Here is a 23,254-nt window from a genome sequence, read left to right on the forward strand (position 1 = left end):
ATACATAAATATACTTTCACTTCTCCAGATGGATTGACACATAACCAGATAGATCACATCTTGATAGATAAAAGGAGACATACTAGTATAGTAGATATTCGAACCTTCAGGGAGGCAGACTGTAATTCTGACCATTATTTGGTAATTGTAGAATTAAGAGAAAGACTATCAGTAGCCAAGTGAGTAGAGCAACAAGTTAATATTAGAAGATTCAATATTCCGAAATTAAAGGACGAAGAAACTAAGCAACAGTATCAGGTTGAAATTTCAAATAGGTTTTCTGTATTAGCAATTTCCGACGAAGTTGAGGAAGAGTTAGATATTAATAGCGTGTGGGAAAATATCCGAGATAATATGAAAATTGCAGCTGAACAGAGCATAGGTTATTATAAAACTAAGAAAAAAGAAACCGTGGTTTGATGAAGATTGTTGCATGGTAGTAGAAAGAAGGAAACAAGCAAAATTGAAATTCTTACAGGATCCAGTTGAGGCGAATAGACACAATTATTTCAATAAAAGACGGGAAGCAAATCATACACTTAGGAATAAAAAGAGAGATTAATTGAAGGGAAAACTGAATGAGGTAGAAAAAATAGTAAAAATAAAAACATTCGAGATTTATATAAGGGCATAAAGGAATTCAAGAACGGATATCAGGCAAGGGTAAACATGATCAAGAATGAGAATGGTGACTTGCTTGCAGACTCTCATTCAATCCTGAATAGATGGAAAAACTATTTTGGGCAAGTACTAAATATACATAGGCCAAAAAAAAAATGATCGGGACGAAATTGAAATACAAACTGTTGAGCCATTTATACCCGAACCCACACTTTCTGAAGTCGAAATTGCGATAGAAAATCTGAAATATTATAAGTCTCCAGGTATCGAACAAAAATCCAGCAGAATTAATATAAGAGGGTAGAAGCGAATTATCTAACGAAATTTATAAGCTTGTACTTGCTATTTGGGAAAAGGAAATTGTACCAGAACAATGGAAGGAGTCCATAATCGTACCTATCTTTAAGAAGGGGGACAAGACTAACTGTAGTAACTTTCGAGGAATATCACTTTTGTTGACGTCGTACAAAATTTTGTCCAATATTCTTTTGTGAAGATTAACTCCATATACAGATGAAATTATTGGGGATCATCTGTGTGGTTTTAAGCGTAATAGATCAACTATTGATCAGATATTTTGTATTCGACAGATAATGGAGAAAAAATGGAAGTATAAGGGTACAGTACATCAGTTATTCATAGATTTCAAAAAGGCATATGATTTGGTTAAGAGAGAAGTTTTATATGATATTCTTATTGAATTTGGTATTTTCAAGAAACTAGTTCGATTAATTAAAATGTGTCTCAGTGAAACGTACAGCAAAGTCCGTATAGGTCAGTTTCTGTCAGATGCATTTCCAATTCACTGTGGGCTAAAGCAAGGAGATGCACTATCACTTTTACTTTTTAAGTTTGCGCTAGAGTATGCCATTAGGAAAGTCCAGGATAACAGAGAGGGTTTGGAATTGAATGGTTTACATCAACTGCTTGTCTATGCCGATGACGTGAATATGTTAGGAGAAAATCCAAAAACGATTAGGGAAAACACGTGAATTTTACTTGAAGCAAGTAAAGAGATAGGTTTGGAAGTAAATCCTGAAAAGAAAAAGTATATGATTATGTCTCGTGACGAGAATATTGTACGAAATGGAAATATAAAAATTGTAAATTTATCCTTTGAAGATATGGAAAAATTCAAATAACTGGGAGTAACAGTAACAAATGTAAATGATACCCGGGAGGAAATAAAACACAGAATAAATATGGGAAATGCCTGTTATTATTCGGTTGAGAAGCTTTTATTATCCAGTCTGCTGTCAAAAAATCTGAAAGCCATTGGGAGTGAATTCTTTTTTAATACCTTAGGTGTCAAACACGTCTTCCGATAGCACTTTTGAAATTCTGCATAATGTAATGAAACCTGCGTTTTTCTCAAGGACACACTTCAGCTTACTTGCCACCAACGTCGCCTAATCCACTGTCCATATCCATTTTCTTTAGAAGTGCCACTGAATATAGTAGAGCCATACCTTTTTTCTGAAGTTGCGCTACAGCTAGTGATATAGACCCAAAAAGTGACTTAATGTACGCAATTTACCCTCACTGGGCATTTTGAATAGACTTCGCGTCCTCCGATTTAAGAGCATGGACAACTATTGTTTTAACAATTTCAAAATTGCCACAATAATAAATCCAAATATTCCGAAGTGTCATCATGGGTTCCGGCGGCAGAGGAACGTTCGGAGCTAGGGATTAAAAGAGTTCTCTTCACGATGGGCCCTTTACAAAAATATTTTTGTGTTCGAGACTAGGTCGTCAACTTAAGAAAAGTGTTACCTCACTTCGTCAGCTACTCTGTGCAATGTATGAGCCAAACATGCTACATGGATCATCTTGCGATGAAATGACATGATGGATTTGGCTGCTTTTATCATGTATGGCTCAGCATTAGTGACGAAGAGCAGGACGTCGCTGTGCCGTATACCATCAGGCCATAGGAGAAACATGGACTTGTCGAAAAGTCTGCAAATAGTGAAATGGTTGACGGACTCTCGTATTTCTGCTGTGAGGAGAAATACTTTACGTGGCCCCTCGACTTCTACCATTCCTACGATGGCATTAGCTACCCACCGGGTCTCGACGTCGGGTGTCTCGTCGATGGAAACAAAAATCTTCTTTCCTTGAACTTGGTTCCTAATTCTTGTCAGAGAGTTATCGTAGCATACAAATACATAGTTCTTTCTCAAAGTGGGTTCGTCAGGGATGTAACGATCTATATGCCGCTCCAGAAAGTCCTTGAATTTACTGTTCGATAATTTTCATAAAGAAATATTAGCTGAAGCAAGAACATCGCACAAATCTGTGAATAAAATACGGTAGATGGAGTTGTAGTTGAAGATACACTTTGTCCAATTAGCAGCTGAGAGCGACGTAAAGTTCCAAAACTCTCTAAATTCACTGTTCAACAGAATTATTTTTTAACTCTTCACAGTAAGGATTAATGCACTTATTGACCCTATATAAATAATGTTCCAAAAAGCTCTATATATCGATGGCCCAGAACCAGACTGTTCCAAGTCCATTTTACTATTATTTTTCCAGAATAGCTATTTTTAAGCTTCTGACATTCAAAGCTTCATGAAAAAATTGGAATAGCTTCATAGCTACCTTATGGAGAGAAATATTTACAATTTTGTTCGATTCATATATGCAGACAAGAATGGAAACACAATGAAACACAGATTTCTTTCTTATAAAAATTTGGACTTAGAAAAGTCTGGTTCTCAGCCATCGATGTAGTGAAAAAGTTATTCTGAAAAATAGTTACATTTGCAATATCCTATAAATCCATTCTCTACCTTTCCAATATCCTGTGGATACCTAGCGACTTTTCCAATGTTCTCTACAACCATTATTTATTTTTTCATATTCTAGTAGTGTAGTGTTTGTGAGATCTGGCAGTTGGTATGCCTTATTATACTTCTTCGCCAGAAAAAAGAATAAGGAAAATAAATACGATTACTGATTCTTCTGAATACATCAGAATTTATGTAGAAGAAGGAACTGTGAAGAAGCTAGGATATGATGTTCCTGTCAACAGCTTGAAGGAAAGGAGTGACACAGATGGTGAAAACATTTTCAACTTAGCCCCTTCTAAGAGCATTTTCTTAAAAAAAGGGAAGTCAGGTGTATTAGTGAGAGGAGAATGCCATTATCGTAACGATTTTGGAGTTTACCGAACTCTTTTGGAACGAGGAAAAGCAATCCATAACATGTAGTTGCAAAGAAAACAGTTGGGGGTGACAGTAAAGAAAGGAGAAAATTCAAGATATTGATAAACTTCTTTCATAACATTTCGGTCCTTTGTGGAAAACGAACTACGATCTGGAATTTTATGCCCGTTTTATCAATGAAGATGGAGAGAAGCAGAGGAAGCAGAAGAAGACGAAGGAAATATTTTGGTCGATGAAAGTGACGATCTGAAGCTGTAGGAGCAAATGTCAATTTTTAAGGTGATTGTTCAAAGTAAACCCTAGACTGAGTTCAATTTTTTTTTATTGCTGGAATTCCATTATGCTATTTGTGATTATTGCATACCACCATGTGAAGATATTTTTGGTCAATGAAAGTAACGACTTGAAGCTCTAGTAGCAAATGTAAATTTATAAGGGCATTGTTCAAAGTACACTCTTTACTGAATTCTATATTCTTTATAGCTGGTGATATATGTGATTTCTGCGTACATTTGAAGATTTTTTGTCAACTAAACAGTGTTCTATTAACAGTTCAGTAATTATTACTTTCGTATGTGTTCGAGCACGTAGTCTACCATATCCAAATTTGTAGAATGATTATGGATTGTTTCTTGAGTACCTTATTCTTTATTTTCAATCCGCATTCTTATTTAAGTGAAAAATATAATAATATCCCTGTAACTCTTCTATAAATAAATAAATAAATATGTTAGTTGAAATTTACTAAGGAAGAGACTATTGAAGTGCCTTCTGTGGAGTGTTGCGTTGTATGGGTCACAAACACGGTCATTACGACGAAATGAAGTGTAAAGAAATAGAAGCATTTGAAATGTGGATATGAAGAATAATGGAGCGTGTGAAGTGGACAGACAGAATAAGAAATGAAGTTGTGTTGGAAAGTGTGGTTGAAGAACGAATGATGCTGAAACTGATCGGAAAGAGAAAATGAAATTGGTTGGATCACTGGCTGAGAAGAAACTGCCTACTGAAGGATGATGCACTGGAAGGAATGGTGAACGGGAGAAAAGTTCGGGGCAGAAGAAGATATCAGATGATAGACGACACTAAGATACGTGGATCATATGGGGAGACTAAGAAGAAGGCAGAAAATAGGAAATATTGGAGAATGTTGGTGAATGCAGTGAAAGACCTGCCCGCGGGCAGAACACGTATGAATGAATGAGTTGAAATCTTTGTTTTCGTAAGCTTCATCTCGTGTTTAAAACCTGACATGTTCCTTTCCAATATCCGCTAAATACATGTTGTTCCTTTCCAATATCCTCGAAGTAAAGACTGAGTTACAAAACCCACTAAATACAAAACAGAACATTCATTTTAGACAATATGGTTTATAATATCATATGAACAATTAAATTGATGTTTTCTACTTTCAAGTTAAGTTCATCAGAAAAAAATAAGTCAATTCAAAGTAAAAACAAAAGTAGTAAAAGTTTTTTTCGTTTCCCGAAAAATTTCCTCGAATGGATTCAGAGGGTTTTGGAATTGCACGCCTCTCTTGTCCGCTTTCTGAATTGTGCGCACGCACATGTTCATCGCGGACAATATGCTGCTTCACAGTGAACCGCTAATCCGTCGTTACTTTAATTTCACTCACTTTGCAAAATAAAATTTCACCATCTGTAAAGATTATTTCCCCACCGAACTCTGAAACAAGTTGTCTGAAATGCCATGCTTTGGAAGGTTTAAGCTTAGGCATAATAAAGTTAATATTGGAAAGTTTTTTTTTAATAACATACTTTTCTATATTAACAGTACCGGTAACTAAAATATTGTGACTGGAACTTTCTTCACTGGAAACTTTATTGCAACTGAAGGTAAAACGGTTTCATAATCGCGTTCGTATAATAAGGATTAAGTCTAATTTTTGTAAATTATAAATTAGAATTATAAATTTCATTGCTGCGAAGTCTGTCACAAGAGAAAAATTCGGCAGCCAATCACATTGCAGATCGGTTACATGTAAACGTCTGCGTCTTGTCATTCACTGATGTAGACATTATGCACTTCCTAAGGCCATTTTTGTTGTTTCGTTTCCGTTCGCAGCAAGAACACGAAAATTCGACACGATGTGATATAATATGTTTCTGTTCGTTTCTTCCAGTAGATCAATGTAGCCTAAATACGACAAAATATAATGCAGAAAACAGATTGAATTTATGAAATCCAGTTAATGACGAAAATATTGGCCCAAAATTTGAGAAAATTATAAAAAAATGGCAAAAAAAGTCCTATTAATTATAGACTTTTAGAATGTGGACGTCACAAATGGAATTTATAAACAAACGAGCAGTGTCTCCAATACAAGAAAAAAGAGATGACTTGTTATCAGAATCCGGGACTTGATTATTAATTATTATTATCATTATTATTATTATTATTATTATTATTATTATTATTATTATTATTATTATTATTATTATTATTATATAAAAAATTATGTCTCCAGGTATCGATCAAATTCCAGCAGAATTAATACAAAACGGGGGAAGCGCATTATCTAAAGAAATTTATAAGCTTGTACTTGCTATTTGGGAAAAGGAAATTGTACCAGAACAGTGGAAGGAATCCATAATAGTACCTATCTTTAAGAGGAGGGACAAGACTAACTGTAGTAACTTTCGAGGACTATTACTTTTGTTGACGTCGTACAAAATTTTGTCCAATATTCTTTTGAGAAGATTAACTCCATATGTAGATGAAATTATTGGGGATCATCAGTGTAATAGATCAGCTATTGATCAGATATTTTTATTCGACAGATAATGGAGAAAAAATGGGAGTATAAGGGTACAGTGCGTCAGTTATTCATAGATTTCAAAAAGGCATATGACTCGGTTAAGAGAGAAGTTTTATATGATATTCTTATTGAATTTGGTATTCCCAAAAAACTAGTTCGATTAATTAAAATGTGTCTCAGTGAAACGTACACCAGTGTCGGTGTAGGTCAGTTTCTGTCAGATGCGTTTCCAATTCACTGTGGGCTAAAGCAAGGAGATGCACTATCACCTTTACTTTTTAACTTTGCTCTAGAGTATGCCATTAGGAAAGTCCAGAGTGTTTGGAATTGAACGGGTTACATCAACTGCTTGTGTATGCGGATGACGTGAATATGTTAGAAGAAAATCCGCAAACGATTATGTAAAACACGTGAATTTTACTGGAAGCAAGTAAAGAGATAGGTTTGGAAGTAAATTTCATTTTATTGGGTTATTTTTACGACGCTGTATCAACATCTAGGTTATTTAGCGTCTGAGTGATATGTAGGTGATAATACCGGTGAAATGAGTCCGGGGTCCAGCACCGAAAGTTACCCAGGATTTGCTCGTATTGGGTTGAGGGAAAACCCCGTAAAAAACCTCAACCAGGTAACTTGCCCCGACCGGGTTTCGAACCCGGGCCACCTGATTTCGCGGCCAGACGCACTGACCGTTACTCCACTTGGAAGTAAATCACGAAAAGACAAAGTATATGATTATGTCTCGTGACGAGAATATTGTACGAAATGGAACTATAAAAATTTGAAATTTATCCTTTGAAGAGATGGAAAAATTCAAATAGCTGGGAGCAATAGTAACAAATATAAATGATACTTGGGAGGAAATTAAACACAGAATAAATATGGGAAATGCCTGTTATTATTCGATTGAGATGCTTTTATCATCCAGTCTGCTGTCAAAAAATCTGAAAGTTACAATTTATAAAACAGTTATATTACTGGTTGTTCTTTATGGTTGTGAAACTTGGACTCTCAATTTGAGAGAGGAACATAGGTTGAGGGTGTTTGAGAATAAGATGCTTAGGAAAATATTTGGGGCTAAGAGGGATAAAGTTACAGCAGAATGGAGAAAGTTACACAACACAGAACTGCACGCATTGTATTCTTCACCTGACATAATTAGGAACATTAAACCCAGACTTTTGAGATGAGCAGGACATGTAGCACGTATGGGCGAATCCAGAAATGCATATAGAGTGTTAATTGGGAGGTCGGAGGGAAAAAGACCTTTGGGAAGGCAGAGACGTAGGTGGGAAGATAATATTAAAATGGATTTGAGGGAGGTGGGCTTATGATGGTGAGACTGGATTGATCTTGCTCAGGATAGGGACCTACAGTATGGCGGGCTTATGTGAAGGCGGCAATGAACTTCCAGGTTCCTTAAAAGCCAGTAAGTAAGTAAGTATTATTATTATTATTATTATTATTATTATTATTATTATTATTATTATTATTATTATTATTATTATTATTATTGGCGTCATTGTATTAATATGACTTATTTCATTTATATTATCGTTCTCAATAATTATGTTAATTTCTGAAAATGGAAAGGCTTCAAAATGAGGTTTAAAATCTGACGGAATCCGTAGTTCAGCAGTTTAATGTTCATCATTCAATCTCGATATTCTTTTACACTTCACATAATTTAATTTCGAGGTGAATTGTGTTGTTTATAAATTTCTAAACTGCATAGTTGATCCATTGCCTTTTCAGAAAAGTATCACTCTATAACAAACTTAGCTGTAGTTTGAAAACCGTCCTGGCATCCATGATATTATCAGGAAATTCTTCGAAGATAAACAAAATGATTTTGTTTTTTGCCAATACTTAAAAGTTTCTCTCAGTATGTAATAACGAAAATTATTCTTCACACTTACCAAAATCGTTAATTTTGCTGACAGTTCACTGGCTTTAGGCTCTTTAGTTGCCTGGCCACTTGCCGTTTCTAAAAAAGAAAAAAAACTTTGTAAACATAGTGATAGTACGCAGAGAGATTAAGGTTCGTATGGGAAGTGTGAGCTTCCAATGAGGGAACATCCATGACTCTTTCAGTGGGGGATGTGGTATTATGATATGATATTTTATTTATTTCTACAGCTCTTATTTAGTAATGGATCGCCACCACATCTCTGTATTCGTGCTCCCCATCACCTTCTAATTATTACAATAACACATACAAGCTTTCATCTCCGTGTGGAGTCATCTTATGTCACCTCTAGTACTTCTATTACTATAATACCTATCTTCAATTTACTATCTAACCTCTCGCCTTGAAAACCTTCCCTTTTATCTAGTGCTCATCTCACAACGTTTTTTGTTTACTTATATTGAAATACTTCCTATAGTTTAAAATTTCATTAATTCATATAGGCCTACTATCTTTTACCAACACTACTTAATCATAATCATTCACTTCCATCTCCATTTCACAATCACTGCAACCTCTCCTCACTTCTTTCATCACTCTTATCCCCTATTTCTTCACTAGTCACTGAGTCATATGTTTATTTGCCCACTTTCACCCCGATAAATTTTTCGTTAGACACCGTTATTGTATGATGATGGAAGAGTGGAACAGAGAAAAATTCTCTCCGGCACCGAGATTTGAATTCGGGTTTCAAGCTCTACGTGCTGACGCTCTATCGACTAAGCCACACCGCATTCACATCCCGATGTCGGATCGAATCCTCTCAGTTTAAGTTCCACCTCTTGGGTTACTATAGTAGCCTACCCTCATGCACTGCGTCATAGATGTATGACAATGGCACAATGTCCATACATGTGCAGAGGTGCACTCGTTATGAGTGACTAGGTGGCCGGGATCCGACGAAATAAGCGCGGTCTTAAATCACAAAATGATTATTTTTCGCATATCATATATTACGATGTACCGAAGTGCATATGATATTTCAGTGCAGAAATTCTGTGTCATCATATGATGATGGAAGAGTGTAACAGAGAAAAATTCTCTCCGGCACCGGGATTTGAACCCGGTTTCCAGCTCTACGTGCTGACATTGTATTCACTAAGCCACACCGGATTCCCACCTCGATATCGGATCTAATCCTCTCAGTTTAAGTTCCACCTTTTGGGTCCCCTGTTGTAGCCTACCCTCATGCACTGCGTCATAGATGTATGACAATGGCACAGTTTCCACACATGTGCAGAGGTGCACTCGTTATGAGTACCGTAGTTTCCCCTAACTATGGTCCACATTTGTCACATTTTTCTTTGTATATTCAGTACTATTCATCCAGATTAAGTGAAATTTTTGCTTCGGACTCTTGTAAGTTTATATTAAATAAATATTGACATATGTGTTTGAAATTATTTAATTACAAGTATTAAAAAATAATAAGGATTGGTACATAGTTGTATTCTGAGTTGCCCAACTATGGTCCACTCATATATTCATGCTTGAAAGCATGAATGGACTATAGCTGGAGCTGTAATTATTCGTAAATCAATACATTGATTTTCTAATTTAAGGGTAGAAACATAACCTAGCACAGAAATATAAAAAATAAATGATTGTGCATGGATTCTTTTTATTTGTACACATTACATAAACACTCAATAAACAAGTGAAATCTGAAAGTCATTTTTCTGCATATAATGAACAACTACACTCACCGGCAAAAAAATCGGGTCACCTAAAGTTTCTCAATTTTTTATGAGCTGAGAATCAGAAATTCCTTTATGAAATGAAGAAAACATTGCTTCCTAGAAAAAAAAACTCATTCATTATCATTTGCGCTATTATTTTCAACGCCAAACAATGGATGTAATTAAAAGGTGTAGAAACTTACAAATTATATCAATTTTCTTCCAAATTTTCAACTGATTTTGTGGCCACCCAGATGTTGGTAATAGCGGGTATTGCCTCCCCGTGACTGTATGACTGTTACCATTCGCCGATTCAACCCTTCGATCAGATTCTGGATGTCAGTCTGGTCGATTCTATTCCATTCTTTACTTAGAACATTTCAGAGCTGCTGTAAGTTGCTATGAGGAGTTAGACGACTTCTAATTCGCTTCCCAAGTATTCCCCACACATGTTCAATAGAGTTTATATCAGAACTTCTTGCTGTCCATGTCATCCTATTCAATCCAACGTCTTGAAGGAACTCATCCACGATTCTTGTAGCATGAGGGCAAGCATTGTCATGCATTAACAGGAACTTTCCACCAATAAGTGGGGCATATGGTACCACATGTTAAATTAGACCTTCTTCGATGTATCTTGAAGCAGTCAAAACACCTCCATTAATGAAAACAAGTTCCGTGTGAGCTTCGTACGAAATGCCACCCCATACCATTACTCATCCACCTTTGAAACTCACACGTGAACTGGAGGTACATGAAGAAAAACGTTCTCCTTATCTTCTCCACACTATTTCACGTCCATCTGTAAACTAAATCTCGATTCATCTGTGAGGAGCATTCGTCGCCACTCCCCCAGGTTCCAATTAGCATGATTGTGAGCAAAACGTAATCGTTCAACATGATGTTGCTGGAGCAATTCTGGGCCTTTAGCTGGTCTTCTGGAATCAGCCCACATTCATCCAGACGTCCTCTTACAGTTCTCTCACTCACGTTAACTTGTCTTATTTTCTCGAAGGCTCTTCTGGTCTCAATAGCTGTGGAATGGCGATTTATTAATAGGACAATAAAATGGTCGTCACGAGCCGAAGTTATTCGTTTTCTTCCTGAACCGGGTCTCCTGGAATACCCTCCTGTCTCTCTAAAGCGATGGTACACTCGTTGTACGGTCCATCGAGAATCCTAAGAACTGCAACCACATAACGCTATTCCCATCTTCTATCAATGCAACCACTTTTTCTGAATCAGTAGGACTTAGTGTCATTTGTATACAATGAAGTACTCCAATACGGCCTCAAAAGAGCTTACCAGTCCGTAGACATCTTCAGCTTAGCTTGAAATGAGTCCGAGAAGTTTACACACAATATTACAAGAAGAACGAATCTTCTTTTCAGATCATTGTTGGCTATTACGTATTCAGTATTACATTGTTACGTATCACAAAATAAATTAATAACTAAATGAACCTCAGCACACCTACAATTATTTAAAAAATCCTACAATTTTAAATAATTTTAAAGAAAGTATAGTTAGCCCGGTTTTTTTGCAGGTGAGTGTATATTAAAGAACAAAAGTACGGTATCAAAATAAACTAACACATTCTTAGCGAAATATTATCCAAATAAATTCACTGATAATGTTTATTTATCGTACTGAGAACTACATTCATTAAGATTATTTCGACCTTTGAAATCTATTGTATTTCTGAAATTGAAAATAGATCTCTCTCTTTCGAGACGCATTTGGGGTCTTCAATTTGTTTTATTATGTTTTTCTTTCTATAGAATAAAATGTCTTTCATTTCTCGCCATCTCAATAATTGCCCCTTCTTACTACACATGAAACAACAGCTCCATTGTTCTTCACTTCCAAAAATTCCCTGGCCACAATTCCTCCTCACAAGTAACTACCATATAACTATGTGCCTTTAGCATTAATTTAACAGATTTCGTCTTCTTGTCCATATCTGACTCACTGTCTGTAAATATGGAGAGAACACCGGAAACATCATAAACTGTATGCAATTCAATTACATCGCTCTAATAGTCACTTACAGGGAAGGTTGCTTTCCTTCTACCCTGAAGTTTTCGTTTACCCGGACCATCATTCGTGCTAGTACCATTGATGCTGGAACAGCCTGTTTCTTTGTTTACTTGAGTATAATGTTAAATGGTGTTTTAGAATATACTGAGATACCGTATTTGCAGAAGTAAATAATCATATTGATCACATTTTATTGAAACAAATATTTCAAAATGAAATACAACTATGGTCCACGAAAAATTGTGGTACATAGTTGAGGACTGACTTCTGGCCTTGAGGTTAAACATTTTTCACGTAGAGTCCTTAATCTCTGCCAGTGTAATTATTACGTGAAAGTAAACACTATATAGCCAGGTTTAATTTACAAAGATACATGTATCTATAACGTATCAGTTCTACAGAGGAGACCTTAATAAAACAGACAATTACAAACTGAATGATTTTTCGTGTCTTCATACATTCAATAGAACGATGCACACTGACTTTCTTAATCACCCATGTCATTGCCACGTGTAATGGTAGATAGAAGCATCTATGGGGAACATAATTCCATCACAGTGGCGCCTTAAATGGCAAACACCGAACTCTTGGGGGACTATGTAGTACATAATGAGTTTTGGACCATAGTTCTGGGAAATTACGGTAACTAATATATGATATGCGAAAAATAATCACTTTGTGATTTAAGATGGCGCTTATTGCTTCGGATCCCGGCCACTTAGTCACTCTTAACGAGTGCACCTCTGCACATGTGTGGACATTGTGCCAACGGTCATACATCTATGTCACAGTGCATGAATATAGGCCACTAGAGGGAACCCAAGAGGTGGAACTTAAACTAAGAGGATTCGATCCGACATCGGGATAGGAATCCGGTGTGGCTTAGTGGATAGAGCATCAGAACGTAGAGCTGAAAACCCGAGTTCAAATCCCGGTGCCGGAAATAATTTTTCTCTGTTCCACTCTTCCATCATCATATGATGACGCAGAGCTTCTGCACTGAAATATCGCATGTACTTTGGTACATCGTAATATACTATTATTGTATTTTTCATTGGATTATTTTACGACGCTGCATCAACATCTAGGTTATTTAGCGTCTGAATGAAATGAAGGTGATAATGCCGGTGAAATGAGCCCGGGGTACAGCACCGAAAGTTACCCAGCATTTGCTCGTATTCGGTTGAGGGAAAACCCCGGAAAAAACCTCAACCAGGTAACTTGCCCCGACCAGGATTATAACCCGGGCCACCTGGTTTCGCGGCCAGAAGCGCTGACCGTTACTCCACAGGTGTGGACTCTATTATTGTAAGTCAGTACTCAAGGGAATATGATATTATAATCTCATGATATGTATTCGAATATTTAGCTTTATCTGTTCCTGATTTAATCCGTCAGATCCTCTTATCCAGGGTTGGGCACCAGGAGCGAATCCAAACTCTAAACGGGGACGCTTAATATTCATCCGTGACGGCATCAACGCTGCACGGTGTTCGGGGGGAAGATAGGGGTTGAAGAGAAGTCATATGGCTCCCCGTTGAGAGAGTAGAATTCGCTCTTGATGCCCAGCCCTATATTAAGCCTTGGTTTTTCTGAACCGATGCATGCGACGTGCGAGGCCGGCGCTGCGTAGAAGCCGTTCCAACGTAGTTGCAGCTGACCTTGTCATCTCGCGCAGGAAGGTTACGTGGGCAACAGGACATGGAAGTCTTACGGAGTAAACGCGTTTTCGTCTACAACGCATCGAAGATCATGCTTCAACCAACATGGAACGATGCGAGGCTTGTGGTTTGTCAAGCTGTGTGTTCCCATGGTGGAGTAGTTGCTAGCGTACGTACTGTCCGGATTTTCGCTTAAAAATTCTGTTAAGTTCCTTAAGTGGAACGACTAAACTCGGACAGCAAGCTTGCAGCTCACATATTCGGTTTTTCTTAGTCCCAAATTCCCTTACAAAGACGCGTTTTCGCGTACTTTTTAATTGGTTCTTCCATTTTTCCATTGCCATTGACAGTGGTCTCGCCTCCTGTTCGCTGCTATTGAAATGGGAAGCTAATGTATGTACGTATGCTTAGTCAACAGTCTGAAAACTGTTGGAGCCTCATAAGTGGCACCACTAAAGCATAATTCGTGAGGAAACTGAGCAAGGAGATAATTTGATAACGTGGCCAGTTCCATTTAGGGCTGGGGACAGAGCGGTTCGGTTCGGAGGAGTTACTGTGACGTCATTACTCGGTTGATCCGAGTACAGCAAGAGTACAAATTTGTGGCGGCAGATTTAAAATTTAGATAGACTGAGTGTTTTACAAGCGTTGTAGTAAAGCGGTTGCAAATTTTATTTGCGTGATTACAACTCTTTGCGGAATTATTTTATATGAAAGGCCCATTTAACCTTCAGTGCTGTTATATATGACAGACGAAATAAAATTGATAAAATAATTTATAATACTAACAGCTAATAAATTAACATGTGAGGTAAACGTTAAACGCTGCAGCTAAGTAAAAAAAAAATAAAATACCAATAAACGGGCTCCATAAGCGCTGCCTAAAGCATTTAAATAATAACACACAGAATTATTTACTATTACTAAAGTCGATCACAGAATAATATATACGGAGCAGATTTCGATAGCGATATTTTGTCACAGATATTTCGCGTCATCAGTTACAGGTTTGTAAATGACAACCAAATCATTTGACAAAATATTGGTTTGTGAAATATCGACCATCTCTATTTACATAAATATTTGGTACACTACATAAAAACTAGGGTTCTTTTTTTTTAGTTATGGTAGCCTTAATATTTTAAACTGCAACGCCAATACTTCAAGAGCGTGACGTCATACAATTTCGTGTGGCAGTTACCCAAAGTCTGTGTTGTGGCAAGACCGTCTCCAATACTCAGAACTTAATACGGAAAAAAGATGGCCGCCGCTGCGGTCCAAACATTTCCATTTATATAGACGGTTCCGCCATATCTATATGTCAAAATAGTTCAATTTTTCGTATATATTAAGTTGAATTACTAAATTTTGTCCTAAATAAACGTCCAGAGTTAATTTATGAGCGATGTTGAGTTCAATTTCAAAGGTGAGACAACAAGATAGATACGGTACGAGTAGAAAGGCATTGCTATGAAGTTATGAACTTGACAGTGCAAACGAAACCTGAAAATAGTTTTCAGTGAATTGAAAATCATACCCTGATTTCCATATAAGTTAGCCTACTGCAGTAAATGCAAACGTTCACTAAAAAGTTAGTTGTTAGGCATACAAAAGGAGAGGTTACTTGAAGGAAAAACTGAATGAGGTAGAAAAAAATAGTAAGAATAAAAACATTCGAGATTTATATAAGGGTATAAAGGAATTTAAGAACGGATATCAGGCAAGGGTAAATGTGATCAAGGATGAGAATGGTGACTTGCATGCAGACTCTCCATCAATCCTAAACAGATGGAAAAACTATTTTGCGCAACTACTAAATGTACATAGACCAAATAGAAATGATCGGGACGAAATTGAAATACGAACTGCTGAGCCATTTATACCCGAACCCACGCTTTCAGAAGTCGAATTTGCGATAGAAAATCTGAAAAAGTACAAGTCTCCAGGTATCGATCAAATTCCAGCAGAATTAATACAAGAGGGTGGAAGTGAATTATATAGCGAAATTTATAAACTTGTACTTGCTATTTGGGAAAAGGAAATAGTACCAGAACAATGGAAGGAGTCCATAATTGTACCTATTTTTAAAAAGGGGGACAAAACCAACTGTGGTAACTTTCGAGGAATATCACTTCTGTTGACGTCGTACAAAATTTTGTCCAATATCCTTTTGAGAAGATTAACTCCGTAAGTAGATAAAATTATTGGGGATCATCAGTGCGGTTTTCGGCGTAATAGATCGACTATTGATCAGATTTTTTGTATTCGACAGATAATGGACAAAAAATGGGAGTATGAGGGTACAGTACATCAGTTATTCATAGACTTCCAAAAAGGCATATGACTCGGTTAAGAGGGAAGTATTATATGATATTCTTATTGAATTTGGTATTCCCAAGAAACTAGTTCGATTAATTAAAATGTGTCTCAGTGAAACATACAGCAGAGTCCGTATAGGTCAGTTTCTATCTGATGCTTTTCCAATTCACTGCGGGCTAAAGCAATGAGATGCACTATCACCTTTACTTTTTAACTTCGCTTTAGAATATGCCATTAGGAAAGTTTAGGATAACAGGCAGGGTTTGGAATTGAACGGATTACATCAGCTTCTTGGCTATGCGGATGACGTGAATATGTTAGGAGAAAATATACAAACGATTAGGGAAAACACGGAAATTTTACTTGAAGCAAGTAAAGCGATCGGTTTGGAAGAAAATCCCGAAAAGACAAAGTATATGATTATGTCTCGTGACCAGAATATTGTACGAAATGGAAATATAAAATTGGAGATTTATCCTTCGAAGAGGTGGAAAAATTCAAATATCTTGGAGCAACAGTAACAAATATAAATGACACTCAGGAGGAAATTAAACGCAGAATAAATATGGGAAATGCGTGTTATTATTCGGTTGAGAAGCTCTTATCATCCAGTCTGCTGTCCAAAAACCTGAAAGTTAGATTTATAAAGTAGTTATATTACCGGTTCTTCTATATGGTTGTGAAACTTTGACTCTCACTCTGAGAGAGGAACATAGGTTAAGGGTGTTTGAGAATAAGGTGCTTAGGAAAATATTTGGGGCTAAGCGGGATGAAGTTACAGGAGAATGGAGAAAGTTACACAACACAGAACTGCACGCATTGTATTCTTCACCTGACATAATTAGGAACATTAAATCCAGACGTTTGAGATGGGCAGGGCATGTAGCACGTATGGGCGAATCCAGAAATGCATATAGAGTGTTATTTGGGAGACCGGAGGGAAAAAGACCTTTAGGGAGGCCGAGACGTAGGTGGGAAGATAATATTAAAATGGATTTGAGGGATGTGGGATATGATGATAGAGACTGGATTAATCTTGCACAGGATAGGGACTGATGGCGGGCTTATGTGAGGGCGGCAATGAACCTTCGGGTTCCTTAAAAGCCATTTGTAAGTAAGTAGGTAAATAGATAGATGTTGACAACCTAGGGTTCTTAGCCTAATTCGTCCTGAATTTCAATTCTTTATGTTTTGCTATTTTTAGACTTAGGCCTAACTCTTCATGACTTCTTTTCACTTTTCTCGATAATTGGTTTGAAATGTTTTTCCCTCGTTCAACACCTTTGTATAGTTATTAATGATGGAATTTCTTCTACACTATCATCTTTCATATTTAAGAAAATAACATAGTCACCTTAAACAACAGTCATAAATGGAACCACAGTTTTTTCCTGAACATCACTTTGAAACTGATCAAAAGTGCTAATAATATTCCTTTCATACCATTCCCTGAAAAATTCTTCTTCTCTCTCCATCTGTTCCCCTTTCCGTTGATGTGGATTCTTTCTGGCGTTAGAATGACTGACACTACGGTATGAAAGTTGATTAGGAAATATGGTTCTTTAGGCGTCATGGGTAAGATTCGGAATTTACCGAGGAATACGAAAAACATCACCATTTACGACAGGAAAATATATATTTCCTAATAACTACAGTAATCTAGGTTCAAAATGTTTTATGTGTAACACTGTCATTTTAGGAGGATAGGAACTGGCCACCCTACCCGATTATCTCTTGGCATAGTTGCCTCATAAGTGATGCTTTGTTGGTATCATTTGTGAGGTTCAGACCTGTCTTCGGACAGTTGACTATACAACAACAAACTGTAATTTCCTTAACTTGGAAATTGTCACGATTATACACCTAAACCGTTTATCGCGTACTAAACGCTGAAATGTGAGAGCCAGATCCACTATTAGAATTACAACCCGGCACATTTCACGATGTAATAAACACAAGAAAACATCATAACAAAACCACGTGGTAATCATGCTTTGACAGCTACCGGCTCCATTTTGGCCACTATCGATACCTACATTCCCCGAATTTTCCATGTCCAGTCAAAAAAAAATTCGAGGAATACTTAAATAGATTCCACATTAAAGACGATGCAACTTGCATTTGCGGGGAGGAATCTCAAGATGTCAAACATGTATTATATGATTGTCCAGTCTTTTGCCGTGAAAGATACGAGTTTGAGTTGTTCCTGAACACTTTAAATTATACATTTACCAAACCGTTAACCATTATACTTACAAACTCTAAATCATATAATTATTTCATGTCCTTCTAGAATAGAATATTCGTGAAATTGTAAAATGTTAAATTATTCTGGGAAAAAAAAATCGTATTAGTTCTAATCAACTATTATGAAACTGTAAGTCTTCAATTTCGCATACTATAGCATTGTACTATTGGTTTTAATTTCTATTTTAATTAGGTATTTGATTTCTAATTTTGAGCCATGTCTTGTAATACCTCCTTATTGTCAATTGTTGTTACTAAATAATGTATTTAATTCGTAAATTTAAGTCATCTCTTAGTATAGCTATTTATTGCTTCTAAAATAATATGTTTAATAGGTATTATATATATATATATATATATATATATATATATATATTTCTTCCTTCCTATAACCATTATAGTTTGCCATTGACAAAGAGTACCATGATACAATAATTATAGAGAAATGCCTTGAGGCTTTATGAAACACATTTTTGTTGTTACAGTGAAAAATAACAAATTGAAATAGATTGAAACACAATAATATACGAAGTAACGTCAAGAAGATGTGAATTAAATACATGGTCCATCAATATAATACCTGGAAATAGCTATTGATCCTTTGCGTGTTTGTTTTTAAAATGTGTTTAATCTGTAACTAAATGTTATGTTCTATTTAACGACGCTCGCAACTGCAGAGGTTATATCAGCGTCGCCGGATGTGCCGCAATTTTGTGTACCGTAGGAGTTCTTTTACATGCCACTAAATCTACTAACGTCCACACCTGTGGAGTAACGGTCAGCGCGTCTGACCGCGAAACCAGGTGGCCCGGGTTCGAATCCCGGTCGGGACAAGTTACCTGTTTGAGGTTTTTTCCGGGGTTTTCCCTCAACCCAATACGAGCAAATGCTGGGTAACTTTCCGTGCTGGACCCCGGACTCATTTCACCTGCATCATCACCTTCATATCATTCAGACGCTAAATAACCTAGATGTTGATACAGCGTCGTAAAATAACCCAATAAAATAAAAATAAAAATCTAATGACATGAGCCTGTCGCATTTAAGCACACTTAAATGCCATTGACCTGGCCCGGGATCGAACCCGAAACCTTGGGCATAGAAGGCCAGCGCTATACCAACTCGCCAACCAGGTCGACCTGTAACTATAGTTAGTGTATCGATATTAGTATCTCTTTGTTGTTACTATTGCTTTAAAAGGAATATGTTAACTCGTAATTTTAAGTCAATTTTTCTACTATTCCTTTACTGCTTACATTTGTTTTTAAATCTTTTGTATTGCCCCTACTATTATATATATATATATATATGTATATATTTATTGGGTTATTTTACGACGCTGTATCAACATCCAGGTTATTTAGCGTCTGAATGAAATGAAGGTGATAATGCCGGTGAAATGAGTCCGGTTTCCAGCACCGAAAGTTACCCAGCATTTGCTCGCATTGGGTTGAGGGAAAACTCCGGAAAAAATCCTCAACCAGGTAACTTCCCTCGACCGGGATTCGAACCCGGGCCCGGACCGTTACTCCACAGGTGTGGACAAAATAATGTACGAAGTAACGTCAAAAAGATGTGAATTAAAGACATGGTCCATGTATATAATGCCTGAAAATAGCTATTGATCCTTTCCGTGTTTGTTTTTAAAATAATGTGTTTAATCTGTAACTACAGTCAGTGTATTGATATTAGTATCTCTTTGTTGTTACCTATTGCTTTAAAAAGAATGTGTTTAACTTGTAATTTTAAGTCAATTTTTCTACTATTCCTTTGCTGTTTACATTTGTTTTAAAATCTTTTGTATTGCCCCATACTATTACATATTGCCCTTCAAGAATTTCGTTATTCGTTAGTTATAAGTCATTACTTGTCTTATTATTTTAATTATTGTACTTGTTCCTGAATCACGTATGTAACTTGTAACCGTAAATCATTGCTTGTAATATCCTTTTATTACTCTTAACTGTTCCATTGTTCATGAATTAATTATTAATTTGAAAGTGAAAATCAAACTTTGTTATATTAATGTACTATTCATTATCTTTTTCTTCTTCTTTTTCTTCTTCTTCTTCTTCTTCTTCTTCTTCTTCACTTCAAGGATTAGGTTCATGTTGAACCTGTTCCGGCGCCCATTTCGCTCTTGGTCTTCCTACATCTCGTTTTCCTTTTGGTTTATATCCCATTGCTAAAGCTGGCAGTCTGTAATTCGGCATCCTTTGTAGATGTTCACACCACCTTCTGTTATTTCTCTATAATTTCTCCAGCAGTGGTTCCATCTCTAATTTCTTCCGTATATCTATGTTCTTCTTTTTATCTTGTATTGTACATCCTAGTGTACTTCTCATAAATTTCATTTCTGCTACCTGGACTTTTGATTTATCTTTTTCTGTCATTATTCTGGCTTCACTTCCATAAGTTAGCATAGGTACTGCGATTGTATTGAAAAATTGTATCCATGTATCTTTTCTTGTTTTGTTTTTTAAAGATCTATGGATTGTTCCACAGATATTTCGAAAGTTATTAAGTTTTTTTTTATCCAGGTCTATATCTCCTTCATATGAAATGTAGCATCCTAGATACTTAAAATATTTAACCTGTTCTATTATTATTTCATCGATTACTATTTTTGTTCTTATTGGGTATCTTCCTTTAAACGCCATTGTTTTGGTTTTTTGAGCTGCAATTTTAAAATTATATTCTTTTGTTATTTTATTTAAAACATAAATTGATTTCTGTAATTTATCATCACTGTCTTGGATAATTTCTTTATCATCAGCATATAAAAGGGAGTTCAATAAAGTGTTGTTCTTTAAATATAATCCTGGATTAACATACACTAATATTTCCATGTTCTAAACATATCGTCAATGTAAATTTTAAAAAGTGTCGGCGAGATACTACAGCCCTGTCTGACTCCTTTATTAGTGGGAATCGCTTCTCTCAAGTTTCCTCCTATCACTAAGCTTATGCTGGTTTCTTTATAGATAGATTTAATTGCTTTACTCTGAAACGGTTAGTCATTCTTGTATATCTTTTGCATTGATTATTCCTCAAACATCTCATTAATCTTTAACAGGATCCATTCTTTCATTAAGGTGCATTCTTCTACATAATTCATGTGAATTGTAACTGTGACCACAATTTTAATTATAATTTTATTATTGTTTTTTGGTTATAAAATATGTATTTTGGTGCCAACTATAACCCTAATATACCTTAGGGTGAAGAAATAGGGTTTATTAAATTGGATTTAAAAAAAAGTGATACTGAGACTGTGATGCAGAAGGACGTGAAGTTAAGTTGAAGGAGGAAGACGAACAGATAGAGAAAGAATAAGACATCAAGGATTATGATAATCAAGAAATGGAAATGAAGAAAGGAAGGGAAAATGAACAAGCAACTGGGAAGAGAATATGTCTTCAAAAAGCGAAGGGCAGGAATCAGATGAAGTAGGCCTAATCGAAGAGCATAAGTGCAACGAATTTTTATATTTATAATTTCGTGCATCAGGAAGCGAAATGTGGCAGATTTGGTGACGGTAACAGTGAACCGGGCATTGAAGTGTTGAACTTACCAAGCAAGACGAATGCAGCGAGGACGAAGATCAACAGTGACGTTCTCATTGTCTTGTTGTAAGGCAACTGCTCTGCTGTGAATGGTACGCCGTCACGGTGAAAACGAAGAGCCTCACCGACTTCTTTTATACGGCCGCCACACCGACAACGTGTTGGATTACGTACTTTTCTATGATAAGCTCATAGCAATGGAAGTAGATTATATAATACACGACACATTTGTTTCATTATAATATGGCGTGCTATGCGTCCATTTGTAATTACGGAGTAATTCATTCGTAGTGTTCTGTCCAAGTGCATGTCTTTCACTGCAAACTCAGCATTCTCCAGTCTTTCCTATTTTCTGCCTTCCTCTTGGTCTCCGTTTATGATTCATGTATCTTAATATTGTTTATTGCTTGATAGCTTCTTCTGCCCCGAACTCTTTTCCCTTTCACCATTCCTTCCAGTGCATCCTTCAGTTGGCAGTTTCTTCTTAGTCAGTGACCCAGCCAATTTCTTTTTTTCTTCCCAATCAGTTTCAGCATCATTCTTTCTTCACCCACTCTTTCCAACATAGCTTCGTTTCTTATTGTGTATGTTCATTTCTCACGCTCCATTCTTCTCCATATCCACATTTAAAATGATTCTAGTTGCTTCTCTTCACAATGTAATGTCTATGTTTCTGCCCCATACAATGCTACACTCCACACAAAGCACTTAATTAGTCTGTCCCTTAGTTATTTTTCCAGAGGTCAGCAGAAGATACTCCTTTTTCTATTAAAAGCTTCCTTTGCCATCCCTATCCTCTTTTTGACTCCTTGGCAGCAGCTCATGTTACTGCTTATAGTACATCCCAAGAATTTGAAGCTGTCCACTTGCTGTACTGCCTCATTTAGAATTCGCAAGTTTACCTTCTTTACTTTTCTGCCTATGACCATGGTCTTCGTCTTGTTTGCATTTATCATCATCTCATCCAGCCCACAGCTGTTATTTAGCTCGAGTAGTATATATGCTTACTTACTTACTTACTTACTTACTTACAAATGGCTCTTAAGGAACCCGAAGGTTCATTGCCTCCCTCACATAAGCCCGCCATCGGTCCCTATCCTGTGCAAGATTAATCCAGTCTCTATCATCATACCCCACCTCTCTCAAATCCATTTTAATATTATCCTCCCATCTACGTCTCGGCCTCCCTAAAGGTCTTTT

General features: G+C 36.5%; 1 protein-coding gene across 1 annotated transcript in view; it reads right to left on the reverse strand.

Annotated features, from left to right (window-relative positions):
* The window catches only part of LOC138705199 (uncharacterized), a 62,746-nt gene extending 40,555 nt beyond the window's left edge, over positions 1-22,191 (reverse strand). Inside the window, exons 1-2 of the mRNA XM_069833942.1 lie at positions 22,063-22,191; positions 8,493-8,560 (exon numbers count right to left, since the gene is read on the reverse strand). Of these exons, the coding sequence (XP_069690043.1) occupies positions 8,493-8,560; positions 22,063-22,111 (117 nt within the window). The 5' untranslated portion in view covers positions 22,112-22,191. The remainder of the gene's footprint in view (positions 1-8,492; positions 8,561-22,062) is intronic.
* Between the last annotated feature and the right edge of the window lie 1,063 nt (positions 22,192-23,254).

Source organism: Periplaneta americana, chromosome 8, assembly GCF_040183065.1.
Source record: "Periplaneta americana isolate PAMFEO1 chromosome 8, P.americana_PAMFEO1_priV1, whole genome shotgun sequence".
Taxonomy (NCBI): domain Eukaryota; kingdom Metazoa; phylum Arthropoda; class Insecta; order Blattodea; family Blattidae; genus Periplaneta; species Periplaneta americana.